The following is an 18,992-nucleotide window of genomic DNA, read 5'->3' as shown; positions in this document are numbered from 1 at the left end:
AAGGGACACTCCACTTTTTTGAAAATATGCAAATTTTTCAGCTCCCCTGTAGTTAAACATTTGATTTTTACTATTTTGGAATCCATTCAACCAATCTGTCAGTACCACTTTTAGCATAGCTTAGCACAATCCATTGAATCTGATTAGACGATTAGCATTGCGCTAAAAAATAACCAAAGAGTTTCAATATTTTTCCTATTTAAAACTGGACTCTTCTGTAATAACATCGTCTACTAAGACCGAAGGAAAATTAAAAGTTGAGATTTTCTAGGACCATATGGCTGGGAACTATACTCTCATTCTGGCGTAATAATCAAGGACTTTGCTGTCTTAACATGGCTACAGCATAATATAATTGTGTTACGACAGCAAAGTCCTTGATTATTACGCCAGAATGAGAGTATAGTTCCTAACCATATCTGCCAACTTTTCATTTTCTGTCGGTCTTAGTACACAACTTCACTACAGAAGAGTCTTAGAGTTTTAAATAGGAAAAATATTGAAACTCTTTGGTTATTTTTAGCGTGATGCTAATGGTCTAATCAGATTCAATGAATTATGCTAAGCTATGCTAAACGTGGTACTGCCAGACACAGAGATCAACTGAATGTATTCCAAAACTGTAAAAATCAAATGTTTAACTCTAGGGGAGCTGAAAAATGAGCATATTTTCAAAAAAAGTGGAGTGTCCCTTTAAAAGTTTTAGTATATGCCTGTTTTCTTTTGGTGTACGCTAACGTACGTACACCTGCCTACTCCCTAGGATCAAACCCATGACCTTTGGTGCTGCTAACCCAATGCTCTACCAATTGGGCTATGAAAAATTGAAATTTTTCATGCAACACATACTAGGTGTTAATAGGTGGTATCCACTATTACCATATTTTCCGGAGTATAAGTCACAACAGTCAAAAATGTGTTTTGAAGAGGAAAAAACATATAAAAGCCACACTGGACTATATACCACGTTTATTTAGAAAATGATTTCACAAAATTCAAGCCGAAGAACAGACATTTAATCTAGAAAGGCAAGTTATTCAATTAAACAATAGCACAGAACAGTAGGCTGAATAGCTGTCAGTATATGTTAAAGTAACATAAACAGTTATTTGCACAATACACAATAGCATACAGAACATTCCTGGGAGGCTGAATAGGCTAAATTAACACGACAAGCGAAAATCAAGTTCAAAAAGGTCCCGAAGTCATTCCGCATCACTGAATCCATTGAATTACATAAATACAGGAGCAGCAAAAAGCTTACTCTCGCGGCTGTAGACGGTAATGGTTTCTCTTGGTTCATATGAAATTATTTTGACGTATAAGTCGCACCTGACTATAAGTTCCAGTACCCGCCTAACTGGGTGATTCTCACGAAAACTTGGTTTTAAAAATGTCAAGCATGAAAATGTAAAAATTGCTTAAATTTACTTTTTTTCCCACCAGACATTGAAAAACAAAGTCTGGAGTAAATGGGAACATTAATTTAAAAACTTTTACTTATTTAACACTTTTTGTAACATAATTTAAAAAATTTGTCCTAAAAAATTTCATTACCGCAACAGTCAGAAAACATCAACACTGACATATTTTCTAAATGACATGACAAACCTGAAAGAACATAATTTGGAGATTCTGCACATGCATTTAAAATCAAAGTATTATGCTTCTATTAATTAAATTAACATTTAATAAGCATCTGTTGCGGTAATGATAATCAAAATGTCGTGTAAGCATTCTGACAAGACAATATTTCAAATTAACTGTAAAAAAATGATCTTACCTGGTAGCCATCTTGAAGTAACTGGTCCATGTGCTTGGTCACTCAAAATCAAACTTTATTAAAATTCTGTATGTGTGCTTAAACTGTTCTCAAAAAGTGTTGCGGAGGATGAGAACATCAGGCATGGACACATCATTTTTCTAAATTTTCTTCATTATTATTATACATGAATATTCAGTAAATATTTTTTCTGTCATCTAAAGTAGTCTAGCAAAACATCCATTTATTTTTTTTCTTAATTTTTTTTGTTAATTTGATTAAATTACAACATAACGCATGTTCAAACACAGCCGGACACATTGCGGTAATGAGAATTTCAGCAGAAAATGAGATAAAATTTACAATTATAAATTCTTATGTTGAAATCACACATTGTGCAAGGTAGAACACAGTATTGTGTTAATTCTGATGCTTTTTAATGTTACTATATTACACATTTTAAAGCTAAAATCATTAGTGCCGTGGTGTTTCAATGGTTTCGTGAGAATCACCCAACTATAAAAAAGCGCAACTTATAGTCCGGCAAATACGGTAAAACATCTGTTCATGCATAGCGTACGTGCATGCTTAGTTCAATACAAAACATGCTGAGTGTCCATAGTGTGTGCATGTAACAGCATCTTTGCATTTACATGCAAGTAAAAGAAAAACACACAAGATGTGTGTTTGTGACTGTAAGTGCACTGACAACTTCCAGCCTTCTGGCGTAGTTTAAAGAGAACAGACTTCTGTGTGACTGTATTTGCATACCAATGCATCTCCTGTTTTGCAGAGTGGAGGAGAGAAATTGAATGGGAAGGACAAGGGAGATCAGGGCTGTCGGCTGGAAGCGACTTCATTGAATCAGGAATATGTGCGTGTGTGTGTGTGTTTTATACAGGGCTACCTGTGGTGATCTGGCATCAACGCACTGATTATGTAGAACAGGTTATTCTGAATTAGTAAAAATGAGCACAAGCACACACACACTTATCAAAGTAATGACTTTCTATTGACTTCTATGGTTTCTGCAATATTTTTACATTGCAAAGTCATTCCTAGTCCCCGCAATATAGGCAAAACTTGAGTCAACACATGCAGGCATACTATAAAGCAAGTATATGAAACTCAGCATGCTTGTGATAAAGCATGAGCTCGAAAAACATCTGAGGAAGTGAGGTAGAGTGAGGAGTATGACACACACAGAGAGAGAGAGGAGGCTTTGGTTCTCCCCCACTGTGTCATCAATGACAATCCAGCCCCTTCATCACATAACCCTCACCTGGATCTCTCTCTCTCTCTCTCATTTTCTTCACCTGGAGCACCGTCTTCTCTACTTCCCGGGGCTCTCTCATCTGCTGACTTTATCTCATTATCTGTCACTTTATCAGATCAAGAGCGTCTCCGTCTACCCGAGCGCTGATCCGTGCGCCGCCCCACTGCGCTCATAATTACACCCGAAAATTATTCCCACCTATAGCCCTTCTCTTCTCTTCTGCTCTCGTCATCGTCCGCCAATATGAATGCAACAATCTCAATTATCATTACACCTAACGCCCTCACCTCTTCATAAATCATATCAAATCATCTCTTTCAGTCTTCTTTTATACTCCACAGGAAACTCAATAACAGACTCTTGTTTGGTTCCACTGCTATACTCTGTACTTTATCAAATCGTATGGAATTTAGACGGACATCTCATCACCTCTTTAATGCACACCATAAATCACACACGCTGGCTTATTGTCTAGCATCCAAATTAAATTTTAGCATTTGTAGTTGCTGTCGAGTTTCATTTGATGCTAAGGTAGCGATGGGAAGAAGAGCCCTTACCAGCGCACTTGGTTCGAGTGATGAGAGGTGGACCGGGTGGTCCCGTGCCACCCTCGCCCGGTCGGGTCAGCAGAACTTTAATCTCATACTCCACATCCGGATCCAAATGCCAGAGTTTGTAAGTCGGCGCGTCCACGACGTGAGTCTCGGCCCAGTTCCCCGTGGTGGTGCGGTACTCCACTTCTTTCAGGATGATGGGCCCGTCACCGATGATGGAGTTGGCGTTTGGCTTGATCCACAGATAGGTGGCACCAACGGCGAGAAGTTCGGGGGGTGCGATGGGAGTCGGGGGTGCTAAAGAAGAGAGAGAGTAAAAAGAGAAAAGTCATTGAAGTCAATGAATTTGAAGATAAACAATTACAAAGCTATACAATTTTTTCTTCTTCGAAAGTAAAATGCTCATTATAGTTGGGCGTAGGTCCTACGGCGTAGCCGCGACAGCGTAGGTTATGCATCGATTTTTATTTATAGTTTTGCTTCACCGTCCGCGTCGACGTGCAAACACAAATGCAGACCGCTGGTAGGCAGTATCCACACGTATAACCACAGTAGCAGCGCGACCGTCAATGAAGGAGCAGCTTGGCAAGTTTAACCCACAAGCGAAGAAGAAACCGCAACTTGTTGTGTATGTTTTGAGATGACCAGCAGTGATGGGAGTAAATAAACAACAACTAATGTTGCAATTTGAGTTAAACTGCTCAACTTGATCCATCTTTGTTCTCACCGTCGCAAATGGAAATACCTATGATGCAGTTTTTTTACCTGACGAAGGTGTTTTAGTGGACCAATCACAGCGCTTGCAGTCCGCTACCCATAACTTACGGCGTAGCTATGGTGTAGACCTTACGCACGACTATAAATTGGACTTAAGTATTGGACTGATTATATTTTGACCCAAAGGAACAGTAGATGCATTTCCATTAAGGATTTGCGCAAAATGTTGGCATTATTTTCCACAATTCAACAAAAAAATTGACACCATTTACATAACTGATGTTATGCAATTAAAGTGGCATTTTGTTGTTGAGTAAAAACTATTGTAAAAGGTGTGTTCGACTTCATACGGTGCTGCGCAGAACGACATGTGGATGATATCAAAATACTTTGCGAGATCGCTATATGCACTAGATGTCATTATATTTCTTTTTCAGAATATATCGCAATAAAAACCACCTCACCCACGCGTAAAAACTTTTTGCGATATATGGAAGTTTATGTGAAGTTGCGTTGTTTCCATTGGGCACATTTTCACTATTCGCTAATTCAATTTGCGCAATTGAAGATTAATGGAAAGGCAGCTTATGACAGTCTTTTGTTTACATTTATAAAGCGTGCAAAGGTTTATTTATGGATCTTTGATTTATATAGGGAACTGCTTTGTTTTATAAGTCTTAAAGGGGTGGTTCAATGGTATTTCATCCATTCTGACTTATTAACACAGTTTACGAGTTGTTTCCTCAAGCGTAACGTAGGCCAAGTGTAAAAAAAAGCAGTTGGGCGTGTTACAGAGTATTTCTGTGCCGAATGCACTTTGCCAGGGTTCGTAAAAGTTTCGGAAAGTTTTTTTTCGCTTACGGGTCCAGCTGACGTTTCAGTGGTTTCTATACGTATCACTTCTTTTTACGGACACTTCCCCTGGAAAACCCCGGCCACCCGTCAATCAGCAGGAGACGCAAACATCACATCACATCAGCTTTATTTAATTTCAAAACTCAACAATGGCACGAAAGAAGAAGTGTGTTTTTGGATGTAAGGAGAAGAAAGCCAGCCTTATGGAAACAATGGATATCGTTTATTATCCGAGGTAACAGCGGAGTTTTGCGTGTGTTTAATGCGCTGGATTTTCCCAACCGTTGCATGCGGTAAGTTAGACTTCTGTCTTATGTTGGAAATAGGCGCGTGCATATTATATATATGACACAAACGTGTAGTGAATCATAAGTTAAACAGTGTTGTATAGTGTGGCATGGCTTGTACTCGCTCCTCCCGCGGTAGTAACTCCTCCTTCATTTTTTCGTATGTTATCAGAAAGAATCGTAAAGCTAATCTTTCTTTTATATATCTGACACTGTTCTGAGATATAAAGGATGTAATACTACTCTATAGGTACTCCAGATTAACATCAGAAATGCAAAAACAGCGTGTGTTATGTGAGTTTTAATATTTTTTTGGCGTATGCAATTTTTGGCTTTTATGCATACGTAGACATTAAGTAAGGATCCTACGCACAGTTTTATAAATGAGACCCCAGAGCTTTAAACTAGTCTGAGCTTGAACCACCCTGAAGCACACCAGTCCTGTAAAATAAAAATGTAAAAGGCACAAGCTCTGATGTTTGTGTTTTTATTGGCACCCACCGAGTGATTGTTTGCCATATATATCACCAGCACATATATTATACCATTTTTCATGTCACAGTATCTCCAAATCCACATTTTGAACAAAATAACTTGCACCATCATGAGTAATCTCGGACAATCATTTTTCAGCAGAAGCTGTTGAAAGAGCAATTAATGGCTATAGCGAGTAAGCGTGCTGTGCTGTTACACCACTCCACCATCATTTCACATTTGCTTTTGTAGTGCAAGATGGTGAAGAAAATGAAGGTTTGAAATTATGGTGACGCATGAGGCTGAAGCTTTGCAGCTCATTAAGGGATATCAGAGAGACTTGCCTGGCTGACAGAATTGTTAAAATAAACGGAATAAAACGTTTTCTTGAATCCCAGTCGAGAAGGTGGGCTATAGCTTTTCCCTAAACGGCTAACTAAGCTCTCTCTCATTTCTCTCTCTCTCTCTCTCTCTCTCTCTCTCGATACCCACTCACAGTAAATCCACCAGAGACAGCTTACGGCTTGCACAGCATTAACTTTCTGTCTCTGGCTTTCTTCTCTTCTGCTGTCCTGTCACTTTTTTCCTGCCTTTGAGAACCTCAGATTTAGTACCAAACCTGGTGGTACAGTAAGTGTTAAAGGTAAACTTTTTCTTTCTTTCTTTCTTTCCTTCTTTCTTTCTTTATATTATTCTTTATTTACTTATTTATTTATTTATTTATTTTTTCCATCCCTTTTATTACCTACATTAGTAAAGTTTAACTAAAATACATATATAGCATTTATTAATCTATTTATTAATCTTAATTTTTATATTTAAAACCAAATGTGGTATCTGTCAACATTAGTTCATTCACTACCAACATGAATAAACAGTAAACGATCGTATTTGGGTTAAAGCTGCAATCTGCAACTTTTGCCTCTCTATCGCCATCTCAGTTTGAAACATAACATTGCATGTTACTTTACTTGCTTATCTTTACATTTATTAAAAAACAGATGACATTTCTCACAAAATCTGTCTTAAAGCTATGGTCTACGATTTCAAAGATTGTTCATTATTAATAACCTCGTTTTGATGCTGGTTATGGTTCTACAGTAAAATCCTAACACTATAAAGAGAAAAAAGAAATAAAAAATCCATTCAGTCTATTGGGTGTACGACGGCAGATAAGTTGACCAATGTAAACTGTCCGGCCGGACAGCTTACGTTGGTTAACTGCTCTCATCAAATCCCCGCTACACTTTAAAATCCACCTCGCGCTCGCGTCTCCACCCCATCGCACACCACCCTGCCCCTCTCCTGCCTGCGACATGAAATTTGTGTCAGTGTATGGTAGCTAGCGAAGCAGCAACATCTCACTCATGAAAAAAAAACTAACCGACAGCAGCAAGCTTCTTGTCCCTACAGTAAAGGTTGGAAGAAAAAGGAAGTCTGTAGAGGAAAGAGCATAGGTAAAAAAAAAATTGAAAAATGCCAGACTCTAAGTACAATCAATATAGGGTCCGCCATTGACCGTTGGAGGAAGCTTCAGGGAGATTTGGGGCTGAAAACCGACGCCAACACAGCGGACTTTTTGTTGAACAGGTACGCATCTATTTATACTTTTATTGTGTGTGGTGTTACATAAATACCTTTTTATGAGTCTGACAACATGCTGCCGGTCGGCATTGGAATGTTAGCCGTTTAGCATCGCGTATACGGGTCAATGTAATTATATTTACAAAATCATTTCTTGAAGCTCAGGAGGGGAAACGTATGCCAAACGTTGTTGTGAAAGTAAATAACGTCAATTACAATCATAATTGTAATTGTTCATTCCTTCAAGGCTTTATGTGTTTACTGCTCGGTAAATCTCTGTTCCGATGTTTACTACCGGTGATCACAGCTTAAATGAGTGACATTGTTCAGGTCATTTCCCGGTGGGAGGGATCAGGTAGCACAGAGGGGCGGGATGAGTTTTTTAAAACTTACTAACCGTCTCAGGCTTTCTCGACTGATTTTCAACATCGTAGACTACAGCTTTAAATAAATTAAGAGTTTTGTTCCAAAACGCAATAAATCCATTTTGACTCATTTGGGTAAAAATGTGTTTTCAAGTGACAAGATGAAAACCACCATTTTCTGTTTCAAACTTTTACATAGCATCTTTAGGTTGTAATAATATAAAAAATTCAAATCCATAATTAGATTTTCAAAGATTTATTAAAAAAACGTAAAATTAAGAATTTATTTTTTAACTCTTTCTCCGCCATTGACGAGATATCTCGTCAATTAAGAGAAAACGCTTCCCCGCCAATGACGAGATTTTCCGTCTTTCCGCAATACCGCTATTATCCACTAGGTGGCGCACTTCCGCAACTTTTTAAACCCGGAAGTATTGCCCTCTGACAAGCAGCTGCATGTCCGTGTCTGTTTTAAAGATCGCTCTGAATGGGATCTCTATGAAAAGTCCGTCACAAAAATGGAATTATCTCTGCTTTTTGCTCAAAATGTGTTTTTGCAGAAACCTACTCATATTCAAAAGCTGATTACAAAAGAACCACGGAAGGTAGGAAGAAACGGTTTTTTTTGTTTGAAAGCAGAGGGTCTGTTCTTTCATTTGGTATATTGTATGTTTATATATTCAAAGAAGAACATTTTCTGGAAGGCATTAAACTTTGGTGAAAATCATGAAAAACGCTGGCGCTGGCTGGCAACTTTTTTAAAAAACGCTTGCGGTGAAAGAGTTAATACTGACCTGATACAATACGATTTTGGTGGTAACTAATTAAAAAAAAGGCGTTTATCGCGTTTCGGAACCAAACTCTTCAAATCATTATTATAAGCTTACCGCTGTGAATTGGGGTAAGGTAAGGACACGTATTATGTAATTATGTAAATAATCAAGACAAATTGTAAGTTTTACCAATATACTCTGTAAAGATATACATTTACTTTCAAGATATTTCATCTATAGATACAGATCTATACATTACTTAATAATGATTCCTAAAAAAAAATGACAGAATAATGATACTTATAGTATATAAAATAGATTTTTTTCTCTTCTCAGTTTCAGAAAAAGGGTATCCCCTTAAACATCACAAGTGTCCAGCTTTTACCAGGATGATGATACAGTAGCTATAGTTAATCAGAACCCTTAAGGCCGGGGTATACCTTTTTTCCGCGTCCGGCTCGCGCACGCATGGGTCCGCGCAGCTTTTTGAGTATACTCCCCGCGGCTACGCGCGGACGGCCGCGTTCGACACTATACGCAATACAAATGATTTCTTATTCAAATTATTACTCTACCAGGCCGTCAGGACAGCACTGATTTGGTGACATTAACAGTACATTAAAACATTAGGATAGGTGAAGAAAAGTAACCGATCCACCATTGCAAATACAGTTTAGCAAACAACAAAGAACAGGAATCAAAGATTATGGTAACAAACATGCTCCAGAGCTTTCTGTTCTTGGAAGAAGTAAAAGTTAAAGAAGAAAAATGATAGTGTGTGTGCAAATGCTGTCTATTTCCTTTGTATAACGCGCTGTTGTACGCGGACTACGCGCACTGTCCACGCGGTCTCAAATTTTGGGCTGCACGCGGACGGTCCCTAGTATACTTTCGGCTTCAAAGAGGTTGCACACCGGGGCTGACGTTGGCTGTCCACTGTGACTCTTGATGCTGCTCAAATCCCTGGCGCACCACAGAGCGCTGCTCACAAAGTTTAACATTAAAGGTGCAGTGTGTAGATTTTTGTGGCATCTAGTGGTGAGGTTGCACATTGCAACCAACGACTCAGTCCACTGCTCACCCCTCGCTTTTGAAACGCATAGAGAAGCTACATTAGCCGCCACCGGACAAACATGTCATTGTCGGAGACAACTTTTTCAAAAAAAGTTAAAGGCTTCTGTAGAAACATGGCGGCACTAAATGGCGCCTTCCATGTAAGGGGACCCTCATTGTATGTAGATAAAAACATCTTATTCTAAGGTAATAAAAACATAACAATTTATTATGAAAGGTCTTTATACACCCCTGACCATATAGTTTTGTATAATATTTTGCATTTTGACAAGAGATCCTTCTAAAAATTGCACCTTTAAATAACATCATATTTATACAAAAACGTTAACGATTAACATAGGCTGCTAACGTATATTTTGCATCTGGAAGTAGACTCTGTCAGACTAAGCTCGCACTATTGAATGTGCATGTCCGGTGTGGGATACCTGCGGGTTGTCTTACACGTGACGTGGCGCAGTGCTTCTTTCCCGGTATGCAACCTTCTTTACACAAGCCAATTATCCGTCTGTTCCTCTTTTATTGTTAATGGTTAAAGACAGATTAAGAAACCACACTTCTACATATTTCGTAATTCCTGTCATCCATCTTTGAATCGTCTTCCTGTAACCTCTCTCTCTCTCTCTCTCTGCAGAAGACAGACAGTAATCCAGGGTTAGAGGTGAGCAGCAGTGCATGAAGGGTTTATCGGAGCGTAGAAGAGCCACCCAGACTCGCTCTAATGAGTGGCTGCTGTCTCTACTGTGCCATGTAATCAACTGAGCCAGATTACCAAAGGCCATTTACCCACAGCTGATAACCACCGACTCCCTCGACTGCCCGGAAAAAAGACTCTTCCCATCAGAGAGGGAAGTCAGACATGACCTGTCAACCTCCAGAGCTTAAGGGTGTTTAATGCTCCAAATGAAAATGAGAAAATAAAGTCGATAACAGGAAGGAGTGATAATAAACAGACAATAAACACAGTTTGTCTATGCAAAATTCGCATGAAGCCACAGTCAATGCTACATGTGGATGATTGCCATGTTGGTTCTATATTAAGGAGATAAATGATATGCAAAAGTGTTATATTGGGGTTGAAGGTCACGCACAGCAGTACAGCAATATCAATATATGCTTTATCTTTATACTGAATGCAAAAAAACATTTTTAGCATTACATGAATAGATGCTAAGGTGTCAGCTAGCAAAGTAGCCATCATATCTAAATTGCATTTTTGAATTAGCGCCCCTGTTTCGACCATTAATACACTCCCGTTGTCTAAAGCATTTGTAATCTCTAGGTGTCAGCATCCCTACATCAGCACATTGCCCTGGCGTGGGCATTTATGGCCCTGCAGTTGATAAAACTCAACGATTAGCTGACTGTTTTCGATTGAGAGTTTATGATTGCAGCTAGCTGGATTGAAATGAGTTTTGGAGGATGTTGATGACTGGCTGAATCTTGATTGGTTGTTGATGACAGGCTGTATCTTGATTGGTCGTTGATGACTGGCTATTATTGAACACTTCACGATAGTTGAGCTATTTTGTGCTTTAACCATTGAAGGCCTTAATGATGTGTGTACCACGTACCGAGATTAGCACAGCGGTGTGTGTTCAACACATGCTTTGTACAGGAATGTTTAGACATCTGATGTATGTACATTTACCTACACTGTAAAAAATAAAATCAACATAGTTTTTGTTACTTTAACTTAACAAATTAAGTAAAAAAAATTCAACTTAATCAACTTCTTAAAAAATCTTAAAATCTTAATTCTTAGTCAAATCTTAAAATAGTAGGATAAAATTGACTCGCAAGATCAAGTTGTTTTAACTTCATGCTGCATTTTTTTTACAGTGATGCAACTGTAAAAAAAAGGGTGTTTCAACTTTAAAAAGTAAGTTACTTGGTTGTCTTATTTATTTATTTATTTATTTTTAGCGAATTCAACTCACAAATATTAGTTAACACAATATAGTTTACACAATTTTTTATAAACTAATATTTTTTAAGTCAAATCAACCTTAATTATAAGCCAATCAGGTAACTTTGGTAAGTTTTTACATTAAACCAACAATTTTTTACAGAATATATATATATATATATATATATATATATATATATATATATATATATATATATATATATATATATTTTATATTTATTTATTTATAGACGGTTTCATCGAACGCACGTGATGCAGTTCTGGATCCGAACCTTACTTCCGGTTTCTTTTTTTTAATGGTCTGACTTTGCTTAACTGATCTCTTGAACAAATGCCTCGTCGAAAATAACAAATGTTTTGGTTTTCTAGGTACTCTGTGTGTTTTTTTTTGCTTCTTATATAAATAAACTACGTTTTAAGAACTTTGTTGTTATTTATTCTTAGCGGAGTTTACCGGAAGTTACGTGCAGACCGCGACAGCCGCTTGTTTATGTTGTTACTGCTGCAACGGTCTATACCTTAATAAACACTATAGACTTTTACTCTGATTTATACAGGACCTTTAAATATAAATAAATGAAAAAAACAACAACATTTTAGTAGAAGTGACAACAAAAACTCTATAATACAATAAAATGATTAAGTGCAACAAGAAAGTGTTTGTATATGATAAATAAGAAAAACACAATTTCAATTGGCATAAATAATTTGACACATCTCAGCCACTTCTCAAGTTAAATTGTAAGTATACTCTCCAATAGTACACATGAGATGAAATGAGAATAAATAAGGCAATATGCTGAGGTCAGATAGTCTGGACACACACAAAAACACACGGTCACACAAGGTAGGGATACTGATAACAAAAGGAGCATTACCCGTTCACCGGGGGTCCCTTTCACTCCAGGAAAAAATCCATTTCCTATAGAGGTTTCCTGCGCATACTATTTACTACATCGAGTGTAAAAGTTCATGTGTGTGTCTCTGTGTTTGTGTAGACCCATAAACGCAATTTCTCTTCTTTTCTTATCAGGTTCCCTTGGTACATTCCCATTTGTACTGATACCGAGTCGGGATTATTAGCAGTACCGTAGCTAGTAGACACCGTCGCGCAGACGTGCGTGTATGTGGCCGAGCTGCCCTGTAACTTTAGCCTTTATCATCTTGTGTCTGCAGGGAGGCTTTAAAACCGGCTGGATTTTGTGAGAAATATGCAGAAATCCCACCTTGCTATCTGATCAAAGCTCACGGGGTCTGTCTGATATAGGAGCGGAGGGGGAAAGGTGAATTCAGCCGTCAAATGGGAATTTGTAGCTGTGAAATAACAATAATTGCAATATGGTTTTTTACCCATTGGTACAACCAAAAAGAGGGTTGGGTGAGAGAGAGAGAGAGAGAGAGAGAGAGAGAGAGAGAGAGAGAGAGAGAGAGAGAGAATATGGTTACAGTAAAGGAAAGTTTGATTTTAATCATAATCTATTCTATAATTAGGGCCCTATGACATGAAAACAGAATTTATTCTATATTGCGGAATTTCACAAAAATGTTCAAATTTTGCCATTACAACTATATTTTGTTGCTGTTTTTTTAACCGGCAAATAAAATGATTGAAATGTGTTTTTTATCTCTGTTTTTATTTGTACTGTTCACTACATTTTACTTAATCAGCACTTTGTCTGACAAAAAGATTTAATGTCGAAAGCATTGCCCAAATATTAAACCACTACCAAAATGTATGTTTAAATAGAACAAAATGTAATACAAAAAAAAACAGAATTTAAGAAAAAAATAAAACGGAATTTGGAAAAAAAATTATTTCATAGGACCCTATATAATCTATAATCTATGTATTTTTAAGAAACCACAATTGAACGTGTGCATAAATCGAAACATAATAGAACTAGATTTGTGCACGATAATGTTTGCGCTACCCAGTCTCACGAAATTACGTACCTATAGTCCTGTAAATTTTTGATCACGAAAATGTGCGCGTTTTTTCGCGATCGTATCACAAATTTCTGTTTGTGTCATTGTCACGTATTGGTTACTCAACTGCTTTTTCCTATTTTTAAACCATTGTCGCTTCCGTATAGGATCAGATTTGGTGTTTGCGTTAGGATGTCCCTTTAAGTATTGGTTTATACTATTTTTTTTTACTTATTTTTTATATTTTCTGATTTTTAAACCATTGTCGCCTGCCGTTAGGGTTAGAGTTGGGTTTGGCTAAGGATGTTATTTTATGTCAATCTAACCCTAAACCGAAGCGACAATACTTTGAAAATAGGACAAAACAGTTGAGTAACCAAAACGTGACAATGACACATAAACCGAAATTCGTGATACGATATCACAAAAAAGAATCAAAAATTTACGTGACTATAGGTTCATAATTTTGTCAGACTGGGCTGTGTTTGCAATATATTCAGTATTATTTTATTTATTATATTCTACACAATTATGATGCTGTTAACTCTTTCACCGCCAGCGTTTTAAAAAAAAAGTTGCCAGCCAGCGCCAGCATTTTTCATGATTTTCACAAAAGTTTAATGCCATCCAGAAAATGTTCTTCTTTAAATATATAAACAAACAATATATCAGATGAAAGAACAGACCCTCTCTCAAACAAAAAAACTGTTTCATCCTACCTTCATTAGTTCTGTTGTAATCACCCCTAAAACATGGGTAGGTTTCTTCAAAAACACCCAATTTTGAGCAAAAAGCTGAGATAATTCCATTTTTGCGAAGGACTTTTGTTAGAGATCAGATACAGAGCGATCTTTAAAACATACACGGAGTTCTTTTTCTTTCACGTGAGGTGCTACTTCCGGGTTGTATAAGTTGCGGAAGTGCCCCACCTGGTGGATAATAGTGGTATTGCGGAAAGACGGGAAATCTTGTCATTGGCGGGGAAGTGTTTTCTCTTAATTGACGAGATACTTTGTGTGATTTACTCTACCATTAGGTACAGATATGTATACATTTTGTACCAATATGTACTTTTCAGATACCAATATGTACCTTTGATGTACTAAAATGAACTCTTTAGGTGCAAAGGTGTACTTCTTGTTATTCTTTATCTCCTAATGCAGACACACATTTGTTTCAACAACACTAAAATCCAAATCTCAAACTTCAACTACAAACCTCTCACTTCAGGCTACACTATGTTAACTTGATTGTTTCTCTACAAAGTTTCGTGTTTTCTCATTGAAATGAAACATTACACAACAAGAAACAACATCAGTATCATCAAACAACCAATTCTCATTTGCCTTCCTTTAAATAACGACATCATATCACAATAAAATCTTACCTGAGCTATAAAACAATTTCAAAACAACATCAGCACCTCAGATTCTCCACACCTGCAGTCTGCAAGGAGTTTGAGTGACTTACTTTATTGTGCAGATCAAACCCTGTAAGAACGGCTCGGGGGAATCGCATGAGAGACGCTATCTGTGCCTTTAACCTGACCTCTGTCCCTTGATGCTGTATCTCTCTGATGGTTTGATTCTCTTTGTCAGGGACGAGGAACTACATTTCTACTTTATTCTCCGCTCCATCTCCTTCTCTTTTTTTATACGAGTGCATCCGTGTTTCTGTTAGATGCTCACAAAGAATGCTTTAATCAAAACACCATATTGAGCTTTACAGAGGAACGGGGCATGCCAGAATTACAGGATGCCGTAAACATAGCGTAGAAGTGCGGCAAGAACAGCGTGAGGGGAGTGAGGGCTCTTCAAACCCTCTTTCTGAAGGAGTACATTCAGGTCTGGATGAACAAAAGCAAAGCTCGGAGATGGACGGAGAGAGAGAGAGATAAAGCGAAAGGGAGGGAGCGCCTTTCGCTAGACTGAATTCACAAACCCGGCGCTGTTCAAAGGCTGCATGCTGAGGACACCTGTGCATAAAATTCAAAATTCTTCTCTGAAAACATCTCTGGAGTCAATGAGACCAGAAACACACACACATACACACACACACACACACACAAAAGAGCTCTTTTCTAAAACCCGGTGAGCTACTTTACTCTCTCCTGGAAATATCCACCTTGTGGATCAGCCAGTGCATTAGAAGCACACCTTAGCATGCGCCCTAGATAGGCAGCTCACTAGGTCTTGGAAGAGAACAACTCTATTCCTCATAGACAGTGAAAATGAAATGTGTATTTCAGCGCGTACACATTTTTCGATGTGTATCTGGAGGGTACAGGTGTAAGAAAATAAATGAATGTTAACACAGACCAATAAAGTGTCCCTGAGTGTTTGAAGTATTAACTTCTCCCCTCCTGCTTATCTGAGCTGTAGTATTACTGCATTTTAATCCATCTCTGTAGTTTACAGGCAGATCAAACACACACACTTTCAAAACCTTTACTAATATTTCATTCTGTCTGTCTGTAGATAACACTCCATCCTGCATAACCAACACACAGACACACACACACACACACACACAAACAAACAAGAAATACCTGACATATATAGTAGCCTCAGTACCTTCTAAATTGTTTACACTTTCATATTACACATTCCAATCAGATATCAAAAACATGACCTGTTTTATAGTGCCCTGGCTTTCCTTCAACTGAATATACAAGCAAATGCTTGCAGCCAAGCTTTAGATAATATCATAGAGAGATATGTGACCCATGCTGGCAAAATGAGTTGGACTGTGCCCGGTCTAATTTTAATCTACAGGCGAAAGAAAGTATAAATATCGATTTTGGTAGGAATTCAGGTTTTCATAAAAATAAGTACATTAAGCACTAATCTAGAGATCCCAATGCTCCAAATGGTCGTTAAACATCTATAATGATCTTTATGTGTACGTTTTCTGAGATGTGTAGAAATCCACCTGCCACAGTGACTTTTTACCAGCCAGTTTTTTTTTTTGCCTGAATAGTGAATGATAACACTGTCTTTGTTGTATGAGTTAAATATAATAATTTTTTAGAGCTACAGAAGTGAATTTCTCTTTGTCTTGTTTGATTAACATTAATGACACAGACTTAAGTAGGTTAATTGAGGTTACTGTCTCTTTAAGACCAGCACAGACTCTCTATACGGGTGATTCTCACGAAACCATTGAAACACCACGGCACTAATGATTTTAATATAGTAACATTAAAAAGCATCAGAATTTACACAATACTGTGTTCTTCCTTGCACAATGTGTGATTTCAACATAAGAATTTATAATTGTAAATTTTATCTCATTTTCTGCTGAAATTCTCATTACCACAATGTGTCCGGCTGTGTTTGGACATGCGTTATGTTGTAATTTAATCAAATGAACACAAAAATATTAAGAAAAAATAAATAAATGGATGTTTTGCTAGACTACTTTAGATGACAGAAAAAAATATTTACTGAATATTCATGTATAATAATAATGAAGAAAAATTAGGAAAATTATGTGTCCATGCCTGATGTTCTCATCCTCCGCAACACTTTTTGAGAACAGTTTAAGCACACATACAGAATTTTAATAAAGTTTGATTTTGAGTGACCAAGCACATGGACCAGTTACTTCAAGATGGCTACCAGGTAAGATCATTTTTTTACAGTTAATTTGAAATATTGTCTTGTCAGAATGCTTACACGACATTTTGATTATCATTACCGCAACAGATGCTTATTAAATGTTAATTTAATTAATAGAAGCATAATACTTTGATTTTAAATGCATGTGCAGAATCTCCAAATTATGTTCTTTCAGGTTTGTCATGTCATTTTGAAAATATGTCAGTGTTGATGTTTTCTGACTGTTGCGGTAATGAGATTTTTTAGGACTAATTTTTTAAATTATGTTACAAAAAGTGTTAAATGATAAGTAAAAGTTTTTAAATTAATGTTCCCATTTACTCCAGACTTTGTTTTTCAATGTCTGGTGGGAAATAAATTAAATTTAAGCAATTTTTACATTTTCATGCTTGACATTTTTAAAACCAAGTTTTCGTGAGAATCACCCATACATACACTTAAGACATAAAGAAATGTTTGATTAGAAAAAGAATACTGAGATCATTTTGTTTATATGTGCCCTGTCAAGAGCAGAACGATTTTATGTACGCTTGCTTTTGGGAATGTGCCCTATTGAGTGCCCTTAAACCTGCGCGCGCACACAGAGATGGAGGGGGCACAAACTGCGCACATAAACGTCCCACATACGTTGTTTTTCATTACTCTATTCGCAAAATGTATGTTAATGTACTACAGTATAAGACACAGTAGCGCAACTCTCTCTAAAGTTTACACATCAAGAGTTCTGATCTGTCACAGCAGCACTACACATCTGTGCAACTGTGATTGTACTGTAGCCTATGTCAGCATTGCGTTCTCATCCCATCTCACCAACAGTTTCATACTTACTCACACATCCAAACGTAGTCAGAGAAGTGCCTCATCTTCTTTCCAATTGCATGAACGTTGCGAAACAGCAGTCGCATCCTCTCAATGAATCACTCAATTTGCATCAGTGATATGTGCAGGTTGATAAGAAATGAGCGGGTGCCGGTTACGAGTCATCCAAAAATATTTTAATGATATTCGGGCCGCGATCAGTCGGTTGAGTTTAAAAACTATTTTGAACAATTGCGGGCGGGGTAGTTGAAAATGTCGTCAGGAGTGGGTTGTTTATACATTGACCCGCGCATCACTGATTCGCATTGGCTACCCGCCAATGTGACTGGCAGATTGACAGTGTTACCCGCCAATTGCAAAATCCACCCGCATTTGGCGTGTGGTCGGGTGTTAATTTCAGGCCCTGAATATATCAAATGAAAGAACAGACCCTCTGCTTTCAAACAAACAAAATCGTTTCATCCTACCTTCATTTGTTTTTATCACCTCTCAAATATGGTTTTTTTTCGAAAACATCAAATTTTGAGAAAATTTCATATTGTGAAAGACTTTTGATAGAGATCAGATTCAGAGCGATCCTCAAAACTTACACGGACATACAGCTGCTTTCCCTAGGGCGATACTTCCGGGTTTTATAAGTTGTGGAAGAGCACCACCTGGTTTAAAATAGCGGCATTGCGGAAAGCAAGAAAAACTTGTCATTGGCAGGGAAGCGTTTTCTCTTGATTGACGAGATAACTCCTCAATTGCGGGGAAAGAGTTAATATAATACAAAGATGCGGGTCCATCCACATGCATGTCTGACATTTTGGTTTTGGTTTTAAAACATGCAGGAATTAGAAAATAAAGTGCAGGACTTGCTTAATGCTAAAAAAGTTAAGAAAGATCAAATTTGGGAGCTGATTTATGTTAAAAAAAAGTTATTAAGAGCAACAAAACTCGAAAACCGTCTTCCTCGCAATTCCTGCCAGTAGGTAAA

The 18,992-nt window shown here is 37.5% G+C and overlaps 1 protein-coding gene across 17 annotated transcripts in view; it reads right to left on the bottom strand.

Moving 5' to 3' along the window:
• Window positions 1-18,992, bottom strand: part of ptprt (protein tyrosine phosphatase receptor type T) — a 342,074-nt gene that overhangs the window by 202,797 nt on the left and 120,285 nt on the right. For all 17 annotated transcript variants that reach the window (XM_055214314.2, XM_073870461.1, XM_073870460.1 and 14 more), the window contains exon 7: window positions 3,596-3,889. In XM_055214314.2, the coding sequence (XP_055070289.1) occupies window positions 3,596-3,889 (294 nt within the window). The remainder of the gene's footprint in view (window positions 1-3,595; window positions 3,890-18,992) is intronic.

Source organism: Misgurnus anguillicaudatus, chromosome 8 (assembly GCF_027580225.2).
Source record: "Misgurnus anguillicaudatus chromosome 8, ASM2758022v2, whole genome shotgun sequence".
Lineage (NCBI taxonomy): Eukaryota > Metazoa > Chordata > Actinopteri > Cypriniformes > Cobitidae > Misgurnus > Misgurnus anguillicaudatus.
The sequence above is the reverse complement of the archived record's forward strand: the minus strand, read 5'-3'. Positions and strand labels throughout refer to the sequence as shown.